Source organism: Lynx canadensis, chromosome D1, assembly GCF_007474595.2.
Source record: "Lynx canadensis isolate LIC74 chromosome D1, mLynCan4.pri.v2, whole genome shotgun sequence".
NCBI lineage: Eukaryota > Metazoa > Chordata > Mammalia > Carnivora > Felidae > Lynx > Lynx canadensis.
The window spans coordinates 67,008,883-67,031,594 of record NC_044312.2 but is presented as its reverse complement, the minus strand read 5'-3'; the positions used below and the strand labels follow the sequence as shown (position 1 = coordinate 67,031,594).

Genomic DNA, 22,712 nt, shown 5'->3' with positions numbered 1-22,712 from the left:
TGTTATATGAATTTCACATTAATATATTATTTAAAGTTTTATTTAAGTAATCATTATACCCAACATGGGGCTGGAACTCAACACTGTAAGATCAAGAGTTGTATGCTTTTCTGAGCCAGCCAGGCACCCCTTTGCCTTAATTTAAAGACACATAAAATGGGGAAGGAACATGACAGTTGCCTTAAAAATCTGAAAGTCTAACTAAAAGATAGATTTTTATTTCTGGGTAGTTCCAGAGAGAATAGGGGAAGTTACAGAACAACTGTAACATAATGAGTAAGACCTTTCTAATAGGGCTTTTAAACAGTGGAATGCGCGGCCTCCCAAGGAAGTAAGGTTACTTCTTACTGAAAGTGATCAAGTTGGATGATGAGCTCTTCAGGGAAGTTATAGAGAGGATTCTTACATGAGGTGTGACTGAGGCTTTTTTAGTTTAATTATTTTCAAGTTCAATCTGTTATCTTCTTTCCACCCCTGTAACTAGACTGATTAAGTTTGACCACAAGCAATTTGCATACAAATTCCTAGAGTTAAGGTATTCCTTCCTGGGAATTTTAGTTTTAGTGTAGCCCAACCCTCTCAATTTTTGGATGAATAAAGTATGGCACAGAAAGAGGAAATGATCAATTATACTTTCAGAATTGAAACTCCAACTCTCTGGACTCTGAGTTCAGAGTTCAAGCTATAGCAACTTCCTGTTGGTAGTTGAGGGGAAATTGTACATTCACTCTTTAAATATATTTGTTAAGCACCAACTGTATACCAGACAGATGTAAATGGTATGGGTCAAGTCCTCAATTAGTAAAGAGTAGCGATAAGCAACCACGAAGATGATCACATTTGCAAACCATGGAGATTCCCAAAACTTCAGCCTACCCCCTTGTAACTTATCCGACTACTAAAACTTCCTCAGATACTAACAAATGACAAAACAAACTCATCTGGGTGTTTCACCAGCCAAATTTGAAATGATCAATACTAGCAGCCAAAAAGAAAGTGACCTAGAGAATCTCTAGTGAGACCCACTAATTCTTTGTATTGCGTGCTTGAGTGGGTATGTTGGAAGCCACCACCTGCTCCTGCTACAAGAGCCCTGGGACCGCGGCAAGGGCAGAAAACCTAGGCGGGAGGGGCTCCCTTGGGAGAGACAAAGCCTCCTCCCTCACACTCTATTGGACCCGGCCGGTTCAGGAGGATTCCGGGGATGCCGCGTTCTTTGGTGGAATCCAGCCACCCCCACCGGGCACTCCGGGGGAAGCCCAGGCCAACCGCCCCCAGCCCACCCAGCACTGAAGCACGAGGCGCCTCAAGATTGCGCAAAAGCCTCTCCCTCCCCCGCCTGCTCGGTGGCATGTTCCTAAAATTCCCATCTGCACAACATAAACAGGAAACGTGCAGCAAAAGCCCTGGCAGTGCAAATTCCATGCTGCAGTCGAGGGCGGGAGAATCTCGTCTTTGGTAGGGGAGTAGTGGGGGGAGGGGAAGAGCCAAACTTTTCAGGAGACCCCTCAACGATCCTTGTCTCTTCTTCCCAGATCCAGAAAGAAAGAACAGAGAAGGCGGAAGGAAGGACTCCCCGCTTAGGAAAAAAAGGGGAGGGGGCGGGGGGTGGTGGGCCACGAAAGGGCAACCAGGCTTCCAAGTGAACCACCAGGAGCGGCTGCGGTGGCGGGAATACGTCCAGCAGCCCACTCTACTAAGCCAGCAGTCCGAGCTACCCGGGGAGCTGCGGGGTGGGCTCACCCTTGGCCACCGGTCCGGGAGTCTGCGCGGGTGGGGGCGGGGGAGGAGCAGGCGCTCGGCTTAGCGCAGGCGCACAGCGCGCCTTGGTTGTCAAACATGGCTGAAGTGCCGCCGCTGCCGCTACTGCTGCTGCAGGGAAAATGCTGAGCCCTCCCGGGCCCGGTGGGCGGCGGCGGCAAGGGCGGCGACGGGCACCTGCTTCCCGGGCGCTGCGGCGGCGGCCATGGCCCGGCTGGCCGACTACTTCATCGTAGTAGGCTACGACCACGAGAAGCCAGGTAAGGGTGTGGGGCGGGCGCCGCCCCCGGGCCTCCCCGCCCCCGTCCCCCCCCCCTCCCCGGCTGCTGTCCAGTGGGCTCTGCGGGGCTGGGCGTCGCAGCAGGGAGGCGGGGAGGGCCGGGCCGGCCGCGGCGGAGCGGGAGGTCGGTGTCCGGCCTTCGTGGCTGGGCTGAGCCTCACGGTGGGCGTGAGGGACCGGCACGAGGGGAGGGGGAGGGGAGAAGAAGGGGAAGAGGCCGCGTCCGCGGGGGCCCAGGGAGGCCCAGCTGGGCCAGCTGGGGGCGAGTCCGGGTGTTGCGACCCTCGCTCCGGAGGAGGCCGGGTACCAGGGGCAGCGCCCTGGTGCCCGCGGGATTGGGCCAGGATCTCAGGGCTAGGAGGGCAGGAGCCAACTGTGTTAAGTTCCTCGGGGATAAACTTCTGCCCTGCATCCTGAGTGAGTAACGAGTGACGCAGGGGGCTGTCCTCTCCAAAAGGAAATGCTGAGAGAGTCCAGTGCTACCTCACCCCTTCCTTGTCGGAGGCCTGTGTAGTCACCGCCCCAGTGAACCCATGGTACTGGGGAAGGGGGTCCTTGCAGTTTTAAACGTTTCTAGGAAATGCTCCCTGTTCTTTCAGGACAAGGTATGATAGTCATTTCAGAGTGTCTGAGCACTGTCTTTTAAGTAAGGACAGTCATCCAACCGCTGAAGGTCTTAATGTTAATGTGTGACTAAAAAACCTTTTTTTGGATTAAAAAAGTCTTTTTGAGTATAATTGACACACAGTGTTTAATGCATGTTCTAATCTTCTAATTCATCGCAAAATTTTCTTCATAAGGAACAGTTTGGCAAATGCATTGAATTTTAATTTCATCATTGGACTTCTGCAACTTAAGAAAATTCAGGGTTCATGCACGTTTATTTTTGTATTTGCATTTCTTTGTATTCTGTAGCTAAGCATAATGTAATAAATTGAACTAGAAAGCACATGTATTTCAGGTTAATTCCAGTTGCACATTTGCAAGGAATTTTATACAGCAGCTGGTAGTCCCTACATCTTTCAGAGGAGATGCTGAAATTGTGTTTTGCTGATGGTTACAGTCATCTGTAGCGTCGGAATGTCATTGTGCTACCCATTCTCTGTCAACTCCTCCTTTCACTATTACTCTTCTAATTTCCTTCAGTGGGAAATTTTTATTTAAAAACTTTTTTTTTTTTTTTTTTTTTTTTTTTTTTAATGTTTACTCGTATTTGAGAGAGAGAAGGAGCGTGAGCAGGGGCGGGGCAGAGAGAGAGGGAGACACAGAATCCAAAGCAGGCTCCAGGCTCTGAGCTTTCAACTCAGACCCCAATGCAGGGTTCAAACTCACAAGCCTCAAGAGCGTGACCTGAGCAGAAGTTGTCGCTTAACCGACTGAGCCACCCAGGTGCCCCAGTGGGAAACTTACATTTTTTAATCTGTCACTACTCATGACCTAATGGAGGTCAATTGTTAAGAGAAGGGGTTGGGCTGTATTTAAAGTATCTTCTGGCTCCAACATTTTCTTATTTCCTAGTAATTTTGCATTCTGCAGTCTCTTACCAACAATATGGAGAATCACAGTTTATTTATTTTTTTTAATATTTATTTTTGAGAGAGAGCACGCAAGTCGGTAGGGACAAAGAGAGGGGGACAGAGGATCCGAAGCAGGCTCCACACTAACAGCAGAGAGCCCGATGTGGGACTCAAAGTTACAAACCCTGAGATCATGACCTGAGCCAAAGTGGGTGGCTTCTCCGGCTGAGCCACCCAGGCGCCCCAAAATCACAGTTTATTTTTAACATTATTTCATTTTTAGCAACATTGTTTTTTCTCACTTAAGAAAATTGAAACAATCACAAACTTGCAGAAACTTGCAAATAAGGTAGGAAGAACTTTTTTCCCTGAACCATTTGAGAGGAAGCTGCTGACCTGATGCCGTCATTCCAGAATGCTTTAGTGTGCATGTTTTTACAAAAAAGGATATTCTCCTGTAATCACAATACAATTATCAAAATCAGGAAATTTATGTTGATATAGTACTCCATCTAGTTTTAAGCGTTGTTGATAGTGCTATTAATCTTTCTACTGGCAAAAGGATCCCATTCAGAATTATATGTTGCTTTTATTAGTCATGTCTCTTTATTCTTCAGTCTGGAACAATTCCTTCATCTTTTCTTGCTTTTCATAACCTTGACACTTATGAAGATTATAGGGCAGTTATTTTGTAGAATGCCCCTCAGTTTGGGGTTATCTGTTCTCCAGTGATTAGATACATACAGGTTATGTACTTTGTGTAGAAATATCACAAAAAGTGATGCTCATTGCAGCCTATCAGGTGGTACACAATTTCAGTTTATCCCATTATTGATGATTTTCACTTTGATTACTTGATATAAGCAATCCCTGCCAGGCTTAAGTTAATATGTAATTAATAAATAGTTTTGTGAGGAGTACTTTGAAGCTCTGTAAATATCTTGTTCCTCATCAAGCTTTTCTTTTTAAATGTTTATTTATTTTTGAGAGACAGACAGAGAGAGCCGGGGAGGGGCAGAGAGAGGGGGAGACACAGAATCCGAAGCAGGCTGCAGGCTCTGAGCTGTTAGCACAGAGCCCCACATGGGGCTTAAACTGCAAGATCATGACCTGAGCTGAAGTCAGATGTCAGACTCTTAAACTGACTGAGCCACCCAGGAACCCCCGTATGATTTTTTTTTTTTTTTTAGTGGATTATATTCTGTTACTATTTATTTTGATGTTTAGGTTGTTTCTTATTTGGCCAATGAGAGCCCATTCAACCTGGCTTCTGTGTCTTCATGACATATCCCTATCATTCTTTGAGCATGTCTTTACTTTTTGGCATGAGAAAGTTTATCCTATACTATATCTGCCTTAGTCCTGCAATTGGCCATTTCTCTAGGGTCCCGGAATCCTTTTAGTGGAGAATGATTTTTTTTTTTTTAAGTTTGTTTATTTTTGAGGGAGAGAGAGAGTGGGGGAGGGGCAGAGAGAGAGAGAGGAAAAGAAAGAATCCCAAGCAAGCTCCACACTGTCAGTGCAGAGCTGGATGCCAGGCTCGATCTTATGACTATGAGACCATGACCTGAGCCTAAGAGTCAGACACTCAACTGACTGAGCAACCCAGGCGCCCTAAGAATGATGTTTTGAATTGTTTTCAATGTTTATTTATTTTTGAGAGAGAGAGAGAGAGAGAGAAAGAAACAGACAGACAGACAAAGCATGAGTTGGGAAGGGTCAGAGAGAGAGGGAGACACAGAATCCAAAGCAGGCTTCAGGCTCCAGGCTCTGAGCTGTCAGTGCAGAGCCTGACGTGGGGCTTGAACTCACAAACTGTGAGATCATGACATGAGCTGAAGTTGGATGCTTAACTGACTGAGCCACCCAGGGGCCCCTGAGAATGACATTTTGAAGCTAAGATTTCAGTGCTAGTATTTTTATTGCTGTTCGGTTGTTAGTGCTCTCAGACCCTCTTAATGGATGAAGTTGGGGAATACATAGATGTATGGACACAAACACATTTACATATATTTTTATTTATCTGTATATAGTGAAAATGATGAGTTTACACTAATACCTCCAATTTCAGTACGACACTCCAGGGTCCATTCTAGTTTTTTTTTTTTTTTTTTCTTTTTCATATTTGTAATACTCTTCTTTGATAGTGAGAAATCTCGTTTCCATTATCCTTAATATATTTATTCAATCCTCCTGTATTTGACCAATCTTTCATATTTGCTACCTCCTCCTCCTCTCTTGGATGCCTTTCTTTCTCTGCTGATTCTTCCTTCTATCCCTCCCACTCCACTACCCTTCTCAGGATCTAACAGCCTATACCAGGATATCCTGATAAAGGGACACCTTCCTCAACCTACTCTGACTCCCCATATCAGCTTCCCCATTGTTTGTGGATATATTTCTCACCCCACTTAGGCGCTGATACCCCACACTGGGCTACTTTCATGTGAATACATCCTCTTCGCTCTGTTCACCCTAGTGTCCCATGCCAGGTTGCCCTTCTGCATTGACACCCTTCTTCCAGTACTTGAGCTGAGAACATTTTTGAACGACCCTTCCCACATGGACTCCGTCCTTGGTTCACTTGGGCTCTGACAACCCGCACCCCACCCAGGGCTGTCATGACTACTCACCATCCCACAGCAGAGAAAAGGAAGATTATTTTTTATTTTTTGTTTTTTTTTAAGTAAACTCTGTGCCACATGTGGGGCTCGAACTCACAACCTCGAGGTCTCAAGAGTCTCATGCTCTATAGGCTGAACCAGCCAGGTACCCTAGGGAAGATTATTTTTTTAATTAACAGAATCCAGAAGCTTTTATAAACTATAGAATTTGGATAGTAAAATGTATGACTTTATTATAATTTCTTTACTTGGGATAATTTTTCTTTAGTCATGTTTATCAAAGTGTAATTTACATATAATAAAATCACTTTTTTAACTGAACAGTTTAAAGAGTTTTGACAGGTGTATACATAAATGTAGCCACTACCACAATCACTGTATAGATATAGAACATTTCTGTCCCTACAGAAAATTCTCTCTTCCCCTGTGCTGTCAGTTCCCTCCCTAGCCTCTGGCAATCATTGATTTGTTTTCTGTCCTTTTTTGTCTTAGAATAACATCTAAATGGAATTATATAGTGTTTAAAAAATTTTTTTTTAATGTTTATTTTTGAGAGAGAGAGAGCGCGCTATCACGAGTGGGGAAGGGGCAGAGAGAGAGGGAGACACAGAATCTGAAGCAGGCTCCAGGCTCTGAGCCCATTGTGGGGCTTGAACTTGTTGAACCCTGAGATCATGACCTGAGCCGAAGTTGGGTGTTTAACTTACTGAGCCACCCAGGAGCCCCTGGAATTATAAGTGTTTTTAATGTCTGACTTTTTTTCACTTAAAAACATGTTTGAGATTTATCCACTTTGTATTTATTGTCAGTTGCTCCTTTTTATTGCTGAATATGATAGAATTTATTCATTCACCATTTGGCGGACATTTGAGTTTCCAGTTTTTGTCTATTATGAACAAAGTTATTCTGAATGTTTGCATACAGATCTTTGAGTGTTCATATGGTTTCATTTCTTTTGGATAAATACACGGGAGAAGAATTGCTGGGTCATATAGTAAGTGTCTGTTTAACTTTGTGTGAAACTGCCAAACTATTTTCCAAATTGGCTGTGCCATTTTCCATTCTTTCCAGAAATGTATAAAAGTTCCAGCTGATCTTTTTATTTTATTTATTTTTACTTTCTAAAATTGAAACTTTTTTTAGCGATTCTAGTGGATATGTAATCGTATTTCATTGTGGTTTCAATTTCCATTTTCCTGGTGACTAATGATGTTAATCACCTTTTCATGTGCTTACTGTATTTGAATATTTTTTTGTAAACTTTCAGATCAAATTTTTGTTCTTTTCTATTGAATTGCTTGGCTTATTTTAAAGGTTTTTTGTCTGTTTGTTTTTCACTTTCCAATACAAGTCCTTATCAGGTGTTTTGTAAATAGTTTCTTTCAATCTGTGGTTTGCCTTTTCATTTTTTTACAGTGTCTTTTGAAGAGCAGATGTTTTAGTTTGGGATCACTTTGAAGACATTTGAACACTCTTATGTCTTGAGTGGTCTCCTTTGAATAGTCCTTTTTATGTGAAGCCCTCTGTTGAAACTTATTGGAAGAAAATCCACTAAATCTGTGTACTTGTTTGAATTGTAAGTGAAAAACAAACCTAGTTCATTCTGTAAATCTTTATTATGAAGTTTTCTTTGGGAATTACTATGATTTTATTACCTGTCTCTAAAAGCTAATCAGATTATGATAATATGATACTGAAATATTGTATACTTAATACCACAGTTTTCCTTCATTTAATCAGGGCCCTCTATATATGTTCCTAAAGTTACTTTTCATTTAGTAACACTTTTTTTTTAGTAATACTTCTTAGTTAAATTTTTTCATATATCTGCATTAAAATTGGGTTGAAAGACAACCTTGTCTTTTGAAAAATTGCTTTTACAAACTGTTAAAAATAATTAATGCAATTTGAATTGTATCCAAAACAATGGTAGCAGACACATAGTAGATGTTTGGTAATGATGTACTGAATGAACACACAATTGCTGAAAATATGGAAAATACAAAAAGCTATAAAGAAAGAGTGTGGTTATAAAAGAGTAACAGGAAGGGAGTGCTTGGGTGGCGCAGTTGGGTAAGTATCTGATTCTTGATTTTGGCTCAGGGCATGATCTCATAGTTGTGACATTCCAGCCCTGCATCAGGTTCCGAGTTGAGCATGGAGTCTGCTTAAGATTCTATCTCTCTGCCCCCCTGCCCCTCTCTCTCCCCCACCCACATGCTCTCTCTCAAAATAATAAAACATATATGAATTTTTTTTCCTTTTTCAACGTTTTTATTTATTTTTGGGACAGAGAGAGACAGAGCATGAATTGCGGAGGGGCAGAGAGAGAGGGAGACACAGAATCGGAAACAGGCTCCAGGCTCTGAGCCATCAGCCCAGAGCCTGACGCGGGGCTCGAACTCACGGACCGCGAGATCGTGACCTGGCTGAAGTCGGACGCTTAACCGACTGCGCCACCCAGGCGCCCCCATATATGAATTTTTAAAAGGGTAACAGGAGGAATTTTTATGTTGGTAGAACTATTTTGTTTCTTGGGGTTTTTTTCTTTCCTTTTTTTTTTTTTTTTTTTTAATTTAAATTATAGTTAGCATACAGTGCAATATTAGTTTTAGGGGTAGAATTCCATGGTTTTTATCACTTATATATAGTACCCAATGCTCATCACAAGTGCCCTCCTTAGTACCCATCATTCATCTAGCCCATCTCCTACCCACCTCCCTCCAGCAATCTATGGTTTGTTCTCTGTCATTGAGAGTCTCTTATGGTTTGTTTCCCTTTCTTTTCCCTACCCCATATGTTCATCTGTTTTGTTTCTTATATTCCACATGTGAGTGAAGTCATACAGTGTTTGTCTTTCTCTGAATGACTTATTTCACTTAACATAATACATTCTAGCTCCATCCACGTCATTGTAAGTGGCAAGATTTCATTCTTCTTGGTGGCTGAGTAATGTTCCATTATATATATGTATTTGTATATATATGTACATATACATCACATCTTTATCCATTCATCAATTGATGGACATTTGGGCTCTCTCCATAGTTTGGCTATTGTCCATGCAATAGAACTATTTTGTATCTTGACTAGGTGGTGGATACATGAACCTACATATATGATAAATCATATGGAAGTGAAACACACACACACACCAATGTGAATAAATATAGTAAAACTGGGGACTCTGAATAAGAAATTGGATTGTATTAGTGTCAGTTTGCTGGTGTTGATATTGTACTATAATTTTATAGGGTGTTACCATTGGGAGAAACTGGGTAAGGAGAAATGGGGTTTCTGTGTTATTTATTATTACAACTATCTCAAAATTAAAAAAAATAATTCAAAAAAGTTATAAAATAAAGCTATTTTATTTAATAAAATAAAGTAGATAAAAAGATACTCATAGTATTCTTACTTTTTCCTTAATGTTGATGACATAAGGAAAGATTATTCTTTTTTTAAATTTTTTTTTTTTTTCAACGTTTATTTATTTTTGGGACAGAGAGAGACAGAGCATGAACGGGGGAGGGGCAGAGAGAGAGGGAGACACAGAATCGGAAACAGGCTCCAGGCTCTGAGCCGTCAGCCCAGAGCCTGACGCGGGGCTCGAACTCACGGACCGCGAGATCGTGACCTGGCTGAAGTCGGACGCTTAACCGACTGCGCCACCCAGGCGCCCCAGGAAAGATTATTCTATAAAATTCCAGGAAAACATCTTCAGTAGATGTTATTATTGTATCTTATGGGTATATCAATTTGACTTCATCATTTCACTTTATTATTGGATATTTAATATGTTTCCAGTTTTGTGCTCTTATAATATACTGTCATGCTAAGGAGAATATAACTTGAAAACCACTGATTTTTATGACAGATTGATTTTGATAATTTGAAATTAAGACTTTATTTTCCTGACTTTGCATATGACTTTGGCACAATATTTAGGAAATTAGGAAATATCATGTTTCTAACAGGTGAGCTTATTTAACCAAAACTGTTTATTTTTCTTATTGTTTCTTCTACTTTACTGAAATTTGTCCAAGAAAAATTGATAATGACCACGTGGGTTAAATCCCTTAATGACTTTTTTTGTTGTTTACTTTTCTTTTTTTTTTTTTAATTTTTTTTTTTTCAACGTTTATTTATTTTTGGGACAGAGAGAGACAGAGCATGAACGGGGGAGGGGCAGAGAGAGAGGGAGACACAGAATCGGAAACAGGCTCCAGGCTCTGAGCCATCAGCCCAGAGCCCGACGCGGGGCTCGAACTCACAGAGCGTGAGATCGTGACCTGGCTGAAGTCGGACGCTTAACCGACTGCGCCACCCAGGCGCCCCATGTTGTTTACTTTTCTTTTTAAGTTAATTTTTTTTTTTTTTTAAGTAGGCTTCATACCCAACATGGAACTTGAACTCATGACCCTGAGATTAAGAGTTGCTTGCTATACTGACTGAACCAGCTGGGCACTCCTCTTTTTGTTTACTTTTGCTGTCCATTAATACATTTAGAATTTAACCGATTTATCTAGATATATTTAACCTGGAGTCAAGTATAATTATTTGAGGTTCTTGTATTCTTTCATATCAACTCACCTAAGTATATTAGCAAAAGATTTGAAATACTTCTTAGGTGTTTCATCAGTTTTATTTAGGCAGTATAAGTGAGATAAGCTAAGAGGTAAACTTATGCACAATACCTGTCCATATAGGTTGAGACACTTTAAAAACTGATTATTGGTTATTATGGAACCATTGTAATTCATAGTCAGCCTGGGTTCCTTCCCCCATTCCCCATTCTTCTTTCTTTCATCCTTTCTTTCTTTTCTTTCACAAGCCGGGGAGAGGGGAAAGAGAGCATTCCATGCTCAGTGCAGGGCCTGATCCCACGACCCTGGGATCATGACCTGAGCCAAAATCAAGAGACAAGTTATGTAAGATGAATAAGCATTGCCATGGGGATAAGAGGGTAAAGGAGATTATAGCCAGGGAGAAAAAAATGTAAATATGTGACTGTCTTGTTCCAGGAGTGGAGAAAAGTATAGTGTAGATGGGAATTGACGTGAGCTTTGCTGGAGTGGGTTCAGATGAGATTATGAAAAGTTCTGTATAGGCTATGGAATTTAGCCTTGACTTTGTAGACAGTGGGGTCTGTTGAAAAATGGGGGTCTTGAAAAACAAGAAACAACATAGAAATATGACTCAAATGGCAGTGGACTAGAGGAAGAAAGACCAGTGTGAGAAAACTCAGGAACTTTTACAGGGAATGGAAAGGAAGATATGGAGTCCAGAGAAATTTGAAAGCTCAAATTAGTGAAATTTAGTAGTGAAATGGATGTGAGGGGTAAAGGAGAAAGAGTAGTTGAGGGTAACAAAGTCTCTAGCTAGTTAATTGGGCAGGTAATGATGCTATGAATGCAAATAGGGAATTCAGGAGAAGAAATAAATTTGGATGCAGGAAAGAAATGCTGAGCTTAGTTTTGGATATGTTAAATTAAAGGTGCTTGCCTATAATCAAGGTAGAGATGTCATTTAGGTGTTGTTAGATATATGGATCAGGATGTAAGAAGAGAATTGAAAATTAGAGATTTAATTTGGCAATTACCAATAATCAACTGATTGTCAGATATAACAAAAAAAAAATGAGGTTGTTGAGGAAATGTGTATAGGGTGAAAAAATAAGTAGCCTAAGAAATGAACCCAGAGAAAATTCAATATTTAAGAAGGAGATGGAGCAGTAATAATTAGGAGTGGTCAGAGGTATTGCAAGAGAACCAAGATTGTGTGCTATCATGGAAACCTTGGGTGTAGAGAATTTTGAGGAGGAAGAAATGATGAATAAATATCAAAAGCTCTGAAGATGTAATGTATAATGAGGACTATCAGTAGTGTCTTAGTCCATTTGAGCTGCTGTAACAACTGTAACACTCATTGCTGTAACACTCATTGACTGAGTGGCTTAAACAACAAACATTTATTTCTCACAGTTCTGGAGGCTGTGAATTCCAAAATCAAAGCCCAAGCTGATTCAGGGTCTTCCTGTGAGGCCTGGCTTCCTGGTTCATGGGTAGTGGTCTTCTCATCATGTCTTTGCATGGTGGAAGGGACAAGAGAAGTCTCTGGAGCCTCTTTTATAAGGGCACTCATCTCATTCATGAGGACAGAGCCCTTATGGCCTAGTCACCTCCAAATATCATCACTTTGGCTCCACCTTCAAATGCTATCACATTGGGAGTTAGGTCTCAACATATGAGTTTTGGGGTGACACAAATAGTCTTACTATAGGCTCATGGACTTGATAATAAGGACAAATAGGCTCATGGACTTGTTAATATGGATAGTGACTTTAGAACATTAGAGTTGTTGGGGGGCCAAAGCCAATTTGATAAATGCACGTCCTAAGTCATGCGCTGTATAAGCCTCACCGAATTCAATTTATTTTCTCTTTAGAGCTCATGATGGTGTGAACTTCCCATAGCTGTGGGAAGTGAAAGAGGAGTCAGAAGTGATGTAAAATTCCAAACATGAAACTCTGGGATACTTGTGATATCATGACTTAAATAGGTGGTTGAAAATATTTTTCTGTTAAAATTTGTCTTTGTGAACTTGGAAGATGGTGAGTTTTACTTCATAGCCATCCAAATCGAGATGTCAGAAAAGGGGACAAGTAGAGGCTGGACACAGAGACTTGACAGTCATTAGGATAGAGCTATGGCCATGTAGATAAGGACTTAAACCCTAGAAAGAACCTGGGTCCTAATGATTTATAGTGAGATTGTCATAACTGCCCTCTGAATTTTTATTTTTTACGTGAAAGATTATAACCTCATATGGTTAAACCATTATAAATTAGAGTTTTCTGTGCCGGAAATCAAGAGTCATGAAAAGTGAGTCATAGAAAGTGAGGGAATATTTCTCAGTGTCAGGTATGGCAGAATGATCAGTGACACGTGGAGTTAATCAAGATCTTTCCATTTCATAAAATGTTAGAGTTATAAGTTAACTGTACAGATTGTTTAATTCAGTCCACTTTGTGGATATGAAACTGATGCACTGGGGTGCCTGGGTGGCTCAGTCTGTTAAGCATCCAACTCTTGATCTCAGTTCAGGTCTAGATATTGGGGTTGTAAGTTTAAGCCCCATGTTGGGTTCCATGTTGGGTTTCATGCTGGATGTGGAGTCTACTTTCTTCTTTTCAGAAAGAAACTGATGCACCTGGTTGCACCACCCACCCACCTCCTCTTGTGAATGGTTACACCACTGTTGGGTGGCAAATACTGGGCTAGAAGTTACCTAAGCCTGTACTCCTGTATACCATGTTCTGATTTGAGAATTTATTCAAGGATAGTCTTACCCCAGAATTGTTACAGCTGGAATCTTGTGTTGTAAACCAAATTGCAAAACTTAAAGCAGGAGAAAGGATAGTAAGTTGAAACAGCAGATTAAGACCATTTGTTTGAGTCATCTGATTTTGAGAGGTAAGAATATCTGGTTGGAGGGCTGCCTGGATGGTTCAGTCAGAGGAGCATATCAATATCTCTTGATATTGGTGTTGTGAGTTTGAGCCCCACATTGGGTGTAGAGATTACTTAAAAAAAAAAAAAAGAGTATCTGGTTGGAAAACTTTGAACACTTTATCTTAAGGATAAAGGCTTTATTATTGTTACTGTTTTTAAGGATGTCATTTTTTTTAAAAATTTTTTTTTCAACGTTTATTTATTTTTGGGACAGAGAGAGACAGAGCATGAACGGGGGAGGGGCAGAGAGAGAGGGAGACACAGAATCGGAAACAGGCTCCAGGCTCTGAGCCATCAGCCCAGAGCCTGACGCGGGGCTCGAACTCATGGACCGCGAGATCGTGACCTGGCTGAAGTCGGACGCTTAACCGACTGCGCCACCCAGGCGCCCCAGGATGTCATTTTTTTTTATCTGAGTTGTCTGGTTGATTGGTGCTTAGTTAGATATGTTTGAATTAAATTGCAGAAATAGGTCCAATGAGAGTTTAAAAAAATGTATAGGACAGATTTGAACGTAAATGAAGGCAGAACAATGAGTGGAAATGGATGGAGTTAGAGCAATTGATGCTGGAGAGGGTGGATAAGTATGGGAAGAAAGTTCCTTAGGACTTGGGGTCTCAAACACATTCTGTGTACAGAATACAAGTGTATCAGTGGGTTCTGACTCCTCCCTTCTAAAGAGTGTGTATTTTGGAAAATAAAATTGCCATTTGATTAGTCTTGGAGATATTTTATAATGGTGTACGTAAAAACATGTCACTGATCACCTGTGGGGATTTTGTGGGAGGTGACAAGTAACATAGGCATTTGATAGAACCAGAAATATACAGGTAAACTTAGCATTAGTGGATAGGGACAGTTTTGGGTATTGGGAAAAGATAGTGGTAAAGTGTGTTGAGAAAGGTTTCAGGGTAAGCTTTTAAATTTTAGATACAACTATCAAAATAATGAATTCCTAAGAAACCTAACCTCTCAAAATAATTTTTTGAGCAGCAATTTTATTTCCCAGTTGTAGGTTAATTTATGTTATATATTATGTGCCTGACATGATGATCATCTTCATTAAAAACTGTTATAAAAATGAAGACACTGACTAAATCACTGTGTTGGTAGTAGACTAGTGTTTATTTATTTTAAGTATTTATTTATTTTGAGAGAGAGAGAGTGGGAACTGGGGAGGGCAGGGAGAGAAGGAGAGAGAGAATCCCAAGTAGGCTCCTTGCTGTCAGCGCAGAGCCCAGTGTGGAGCTCGATGCCACGAACTGTGAGATCATGACCTGAACTGAAATCAAGAATCAGATGCTTAACTGACTGAACCACCCAGGCGCCCCTAGTATTTCTTAATTTTAAAACATTGCTGTTGTCAAAACTGAGATCATTAGGTATTAACAAGATTTAATGCCCAGTTACTTAATTATTGCTGAACGTGAGTAATGACTTGGGTTATGAAATTATTTACAAAGTAAAGACTGTTCATTTAAAATTCTCATTTCTGTAATCTACCTTTTAAAGGAAAAGATAACTTATAGTTTCATAATTATTTAACTTTTTCTTATACTTATGTCTTCATTTTAGAATTTTTCATTAGAGCTTTTATTTATTTTTATTTTTTAGTTATATCTGTGTTTCATTGTTTACTGAAAAAAATGAATGAAAGTTTTGCCTATGGAAATATTTCATACAACTGCTGCTTAAGTTTAAATGAATTTGAGACAGGCTAGATTTAAAACAAAATTTATGTACAGTTTTACAGATATCGATTATTCTAGAGTATAGGAACAAAAAGATTAAGAAAAGAAAAAAAAAAGCTTGTATTTTAAGGGGACCTTCACATTATTATAGGAAAATACCAGAGAAATAATCTTTACTTTTCAAGATGTTTTAACAATACTACAGTGTATTGTATGATAGCTACAGTTTAGCTCTCCAGCACTTATGAGCTCTCCAGCACTGCCATAACACATCTTGCAAATTTGGTGGCTTATAAAAACACTTATTTTCTCACAGTTCTGGAGACTGTAAGTCTGAAATCAAGGTGCTGGGAGGGCACTGATCCCTCTGAATACTCTAAGGAAGTATCCTTCCTTCTTTTAGTTTCTGGTGGCTCTAGGCTTCCTTGGTTTGTGACAGCAATCACTCTGATCTCTGCCTCATTTTTACATGGCTTTCTTTTGTGTCTCTGTGTCCAAATCTCCTCCTTTCTCTTAAGACAATAATCATTGGATTTAGGGGACACCCTAAATCTAGGATGATTTCATCTTGAGATCCTTAACTAATTACGTCAACAAGGCTCTATTTCCAAATAAGGTCACATTCTGGAGTTCTGGTGGAATTTTGGGGGTGACACTATTCAACTTACTATAAACATAGTGGCTCATGAAGTTTTTATAATGCTTGCTGTTTGTACGTATTAGGAAATTTATCTGGACAGAATAGTACAAAATATAAGACTTAATTAAAAAATAATTTTGTAATAGGTTGTACTTTCAAAAGGCAAATATATTTAAAAAAAAACCATTCTCATAACGTTACAAGTTAAAACAACACTCAGTGTAAATATTTGGGTGAATAATATACTATGGAAAAGTCAGAATTCCTTGGAATACACACACACAGTTTTGCACATAGTTTTTAAAAAGGTTTAGATCTATGTGTGTTCTTTTTTAAAAGTTTTTTAAAAGTTTATTTATTTTGAGAGAGACAACGTGAGTGGGGGAGGGGGAGAGAGAGAGAATCCCGAGCAGGCTCCACACTGCCAGCGCAAATCCCAATGCAGGGCTTGAATTGATGAAGCTGTGAGATCATGACCTGAGCTGAAACCAAGAGTCAGATGCTTAACTGACTGAGCCACCCAGGTGCTCCTAGATCTATGTATGTTCTTTGTTGTAAATTTTACTTGTGCTGGGGTGTCTGGCGGGCTCAGTTGGTAGAGCATGTGACTCTTGATCTCAGGGTACTTAGTTCAAGCCTCACGGTGGGCATGGGGGCTACTTTAAATTTTTTTTTTTTTTTTTACTTGTGCCACCGGTTCTCTCCGTATTGTTGTGTTGGGAAAGCCAATCGATATTTTTTTTAGATGTGTCACACAGCTTACATTTATTTAGGCATTTTCTTTATAGGAGAGACTATCAGATTGGATCTTCAGTTCATTTAAAAATACTGAGCATTTTCGGGGCGCCTGGGTGGCGCAGTCGGTTAAGCGTCCGACTTCAGCCAGGTCACGATCTCGCGGTCCGGGAGTTCGAGCCCCGCGTCAGGCTCTGGGCTGATGGCTCGGAGCCTGGAGCCTGTTTCCGATTCTGTGTCTCCCTCTCTCTCTGCCCCTCCCCCGTTCATGCTCTGTCTCTCTCTGTCCGAAAAATAAATAAACGTTGAAAAAAAAAAATTTAAAAAAATAAAAAAAAAATACTGAGCATTTTCATGTATATTACGGACTCTTGATAGAAATACAGTGAGTTACCCTGTGGGGTCTATCAAAGTTAAATAATTTGCTCACTTTCATACTGATTTTAAATTGAATTAAGTGGGATTAAATGGTACTCAGATGATTTTCTAACTTTAAATCAAAACTTTTCTTAACAAATACATTGTAGGGACTGGGGAGTGGAGAAGATTGAGGGAGAGGAATAGGAAGGGTTTTTTAGGTTAGGGGACAGTAGTAGTAGCAGATGTACTGAAGTGATAAACAATGAGTAGATTCTCAATTTGGCTGAAATATTAGGACTGGAAGAGAACTGATAAGTTATAATATTGGGACTTGAACAGAGAACTTGTAAGTAATAAATGAAGATTATATTAGAGTAGTTAGGACTTTTTCCCCCCAACTGTTTTCATAGGCTAGTTACTTTTCATTGCATTTTTTTCTCGTCCTTCTGCACTTTATCTCTTGAGTTGAAATTCTTGATACTTTGGGAAACAAAATTTAAAAACCTGTTACATAAGAATGTTCAAAAGTATTTCTGTAGGAGAACTTGCTTTCATAAGAAGCAGAGTAATTGCCTTTGATTTTAAACTGGTGGTCTGCTCTCCTTTCTTTACAATCTGTGCATCTTGTTTTACTCCTCTTGACTTTTCCTACTTGGGAGATCTAGTTTCTGACTGATCTTTTTCTGCTTGGCTCTTAAATTCTTTTTTTGTCCAGATGATTAGAAATTCTGCTCATCTATTTTTCTACCCAGTTTTGACTTATGCTGTCATGGTTCTAGTATATCAGCACCTTCCTGCTTTCACTTACCTGTCTATTGCTAAAATTGTTTTATATGTTATTTATTGTAGTAATACATTCTTGTTATAAACATTTCAAACATTACAGAGGTTGCTGAATCTTGGCTGTAGTACCCATCTCATCAGATCTTGTCACAGTTAGATTCTAGGTACTTTTACAGAAATTTTTAGTTCTTTTTTATTTACTATCATTTTTTTAATTGAAGTATAGTTAAAATACAGTGTTATGTTAGTTTCAGTTGTACAATATAATGATTCAGCAATTCTCTACATTAGTGCTCATCACGATAAGTATACTCTTAATCCTTTTTGTCTAGTTCACCAGTCTGGCCCCCTCACCTCCCCTCTGGCAACCACCACTTTGTTAACCTGCATTTAAGAGTCCATTCTTTGTCTCTTTTTTTCCTTTGTTCATTTGTTTTATTTCTTAAATTCTATATATGAGTGAAATCATATGGTATTCATCTTTCTCTGAGTAACTTTCTTAGCATTATATTCTCTAATTCCATCTATATTTTTGCAAATGACAGATCTCATTCTTTTTTATGGCTAAGTAATATTCCATTATATATATATATATATATATGTGTGTGTGTGTGTGTGTGTGTGTGTGTGTGTGTGTGTATATTTTTTTTACAAGAACCCCAGTCTTCCAATGTTGGCAATGGAAGGAAAGCCACCACATGGGACAGGTTGACTTGACCTCAGAGCTCCCCACCTCTTCTGTTTCTCTAGTGTTTTTATAGAATGCTACTTTTTTCTTAACATTCTGGCCTAAATAACTCTCTCCCCACCCAGTCATTTCCCTTTTATTTGTTGAGATACAGCTGAAATAAGACTCTTTTTTTTTTTTTTTTTAAGATTTTATTTTTTTTAAGGAGGTGTGACTGGCTGTCTCAGTCGGTAAAATGTGCCACTCTAGTGGCGCTCTTATGGCCACTCTGGTGGCACACTCTACCGAGTGAGCCAACCAGACAACCCTGAAATAAGACTTTTCTAAAGGCTGAAAACAAAACAAGGATAATGAAGCTAGAGAGTAACTTTCAAGTCAGTCATCTGGTTTGTGAGGTATAGTTTAGGCCTGTTTGATCTGTGGTCTCTGAAAGAGATACTGTCCTAGCTAGCTTATGGCCTCCTGTCATATGATGGAGGTCATTTTTCCTGTCAACATGTTTCCTTAAGTCTAGGCCTTCGATGGGGGTCAAACAGTCCATTCCTGTTAGATCTATCTAAGGTACACTTTCCTGGTTCTAGTTTCCTGTCCAGGGATCTGTCTCTTCTGGATGATTATACCAAGACTGTGCTTCAGGAGATATTTCATTCCTTAACCATGGTCCTTAAACTATGGGATAAACTGGACTGCTATATTAGAATTCAGACAGGAAAAGAAGAATGTACCACATACAGAAATGTGGGAAGAGGACATCTTTTTGTACCTGTTTTCCACCCATGGTCTCAGCATTGACAAAACTTTGATGTTACCTGGAAACACGGTCATAATATTCATGTACAAATCAAAGTGCAGCTAAACAAGCATCACATTCTCAGTTACTTTTAAAAGAAAAATAAATTCTGTAGAACTATGTGTTCATATTTGTTTTTAATTAATGCTTTGTAATCTTTCCTGTTTGATTTTAATCTGAACAAATAATGATACCATTTTCATTACTCAGTAAGCATGAATGTTAGTTGAAGCAGTTTTTAAAAAACAATAGTTTGAGTCTCCAAACATCTAAATCCTGGGCTGATTTAATTTGTACATTCAAATTGAAATAATGTTTTCTGAGAGCTGTCCTACCACTTTTGTTTTTGACCAAAAAAAATTTTTTTTGTACATTTACCTACCACTGGATTTGACTTAGATCCTATAGAGAGTGTTATCTACCTTCTTGATTTATTTTCAGCCCTTCAAGGCATCATTGTAGATTAATGCAAAGGCTCTCAGGAAGGTGACATATTCCTGGGAATTGACCACATAGTCCTCACCTGGTCCAGGTCCTCTATCACCTTTGCAGTGTTGGCATCCTACAGCTTTGGGCCAGTGGTGAGCTCTTTCTGGATTGACTCCTTCCGCTCCTTCTTGGTCAGGGTGTTCTTGAAACCTTCCCTCCCTGAGTACTTATGGAAGATGGCCATGAGGAGGCCAAAGCCCTGATCAGGTGACATGCCATGGCTGGGCGCTGGGCTCAGAACAGGTGGTTAGGAGAGCATTGAGGGAGTGTTGAGGGACCTCTTACCACTTTGTTTTTACTCTTTTGTAGAATGAGTCTAGTTTTTCTACTAATGATTAAACAATAACTAGTTACCAAAGCATCCGATTAAAATATCAAACTAAACCAGCATAACTGGTGTTTTATGCACATGTTATGGCTCACTAGGGATTATGTATTTTTAATGGACAATTTTGGAGAAATGGTATGGTGAAATCACCATTTTGCCAAGATGCCATCCTACTGGGTGTGAAGTGATGTACTGCTGACATCTTAACATGTTTTTCTGGAAGTTTTTGTGTGCGTTTATAGGTATCATTTTTTTTTCCAGTGTGATTTCTTTTGTTTTTTTTAATGTTTGTTTATTTATTTTGAGAAAGAGAGAGAGGGAGAGGTAGAATTCCAAGCAGGCTCCGTGCTGTCATCATAGAGCCTGACATAGGGCTCGATGTCATGAACTGTGAGATCATGACCTGAGCTGAAATCAAGAGTTGGATGTTTAACCAACTGAGCCACCCAGGTACTTCATCTTTTTTTCCTTTAATTGAAGTATAATTGACATACTGTATCTTACGTTTTAGATATAGTGATTTGATATTTTTATATATTATGAAATGATCCCCACTGTAAGTCTAGATATAGACACTGCTCACTCTCTCTGTCAAAATAAATGAACAAACATTACAGTATTATTTTTTTTTTTAATTTTTTTTTTCAACGTTTATTTATTTTTGGGACAGAGAGAGACAGAGCATGAATGGGGGAGGGGCAGAGAGAGAGGGAGACACAGAATCGGAAGCAGGCTCCAGGCTCCGAGCCATCAGCCCAGAGCCTGACGCGGGGCTCGAACTCACGCACTGCGAGATCGTGACCTGGCTGAAGTCGGACGCTTAACCGACTGCGCCACCCAGGCGCCCCAACATTACAGTATTATTGACTATGTTCCCTATGGTATATGTTATCATTTTTATTTTACTTGTTACAAAAGAAGTTTGTAGCATCTATTTTCTTATGCAATCCGTATTTTTAAAACTTAACTGCTTATTACTGGCAGCTTTCCATATTCTAAATATATATTATATGATAGCACTAATTTTTATTAGCTAAAAATTATGTTTATTATTTTAACATATAATTTATTGTCCATATAGTCATTTTACCAATTAATCTCTTATGATTAGACATTTTGGTTATTTCTAAATTTTTGCTGTTAAAAATAGTTGCCTGTGAAGAATCCTCCTAGCTAAATCTTTGCATTCATCTTTAATTTCTTGGGATAAAAAAGAGGCCAGTAAAGTTTAGTAGTTAAAAGCAAGGGATTGAGCCAGATGATCTGAGTTTGATTCCTGGTTGATTCCTCTTAGTAGTTCTGGCCTTAGACAAGCTATGTAATTTTTCTGCGTGTGAGTTTCTGTATCTATAAAATGGTATAATAAAAAATAGTATCACCTCATAGAGTTGTTTTGAAGATTAAATGAGTCAGGTGCCTGGGTGGCTCAGTCAGCTAAGCATCTGACTTCGGCTCAGGTCATGATCTCACAGTTCATGAGTTTGAGCCCCATGTCGGTCTCTGTGCTGACAGCTCAGAGCCTGGAGCCTGCTTCAGATTCTGTCTGTGTCTCCCTCTCTCTCTGCCCTTCCCCTGGTCATGCTCTCTCTCAAAAATAAACAAAAATTAAAAAAAAAGATTTTATGAGTTAATTTCTACAAATTATTTAAACAGTGTCTGGCACACAGTGTTAAGTTTTAATTTCTAACAGTAGAATTGCTAGGTCAAAGGATAGGTATATTTATGTTTATACTTATAAGTATATTTATGTGTTAATTTTCTCCTCAGCATCCTTTCCTGTGGGAAGCTGTTGTCTGTTTCCTGTAGTCCCAGAGAAAATGCTAGTCCTAGTTACTCCCACCCCCTATCTTAAACCGGGCTAAATAGAGCCATCTCTGGGTCTTTTCTTCTGGAAGAAACAAGGAAATCTCTTTCTTTCTACAAGGATAACTAAGGTTGGAGACCATGACCAAGTTGGGGGTGCCAATGTGTTTTTTCCCTCCTGTGTTTAGAGAGTCTGGCTGAATATTGAACAGAGTCAAAGATAGCCAAAACATGAGGGAGAGAGTGCGAGCTTTGAAAAGATCATTTAAACTTCTGGTTCCAGCCATTCTTGAAAGCCAAAAGAACATTAAAAAAATAGTTTTGAGGTATATTGCTCAATTCTCTTCCGGAAGGGTTGTGTTAATTTTTACTCTCATTTCCTTCAGGGGGATTTTAATTAGAAAAAAATCACTTAATAAGATTCATTGCTTAAGCAACAACTAGAGGAAACTGCAAAGTCTCATGAAGGTGAGAATGCTAAGGAACTGGAGCAGGGATATGAGACCTTATACCTAATTCAAATTATGTCTCTGCAGTGTTACAAGTTGTTACTTGTCTTTGGCCTTTATCATGTCCTAAACATATTTAAAACCAGTGATCTTAGTTCTGAAAATTACAAGGTCTTCCCTTGAGGGCAATATCCTATGAACAGAAAAATCTTTAAAACTGGAAAAAAGTCCTTTCAGCAGAGATACTTCTATTATTTTAG

At 39.5% G+C, this 22,712-nt stretch overlaps 1 protein-coding gene across 3 annotated transcripts in view; it reads left to right on the top strand.

The window, feature by feature from the left end:
• Positions 1–1,841: 1,841 nt before the first annotated feature.
• Positions 1,842–22,712, top strand: part of SBF2 (SET binding factor 2) — a 500,238-nt gene continuing 479,367 nt past the window's right edge. For all 3 annotated transcript variants that reach the window (XM_030330868.1, XM_032594814.1, XM_030330866.1), the window contains exon 1: positions 1,842–2,021. In XM_030330868.1, coding sequence (XP_030186728.1) covers positions 1,967–2,021 — 55 coding nt within the window. In that variant the 5' untranslated portion in view covers positions 1,842–1,966. The remainder of the gene's footprint in view (positions 2,022–22,712) is intronic.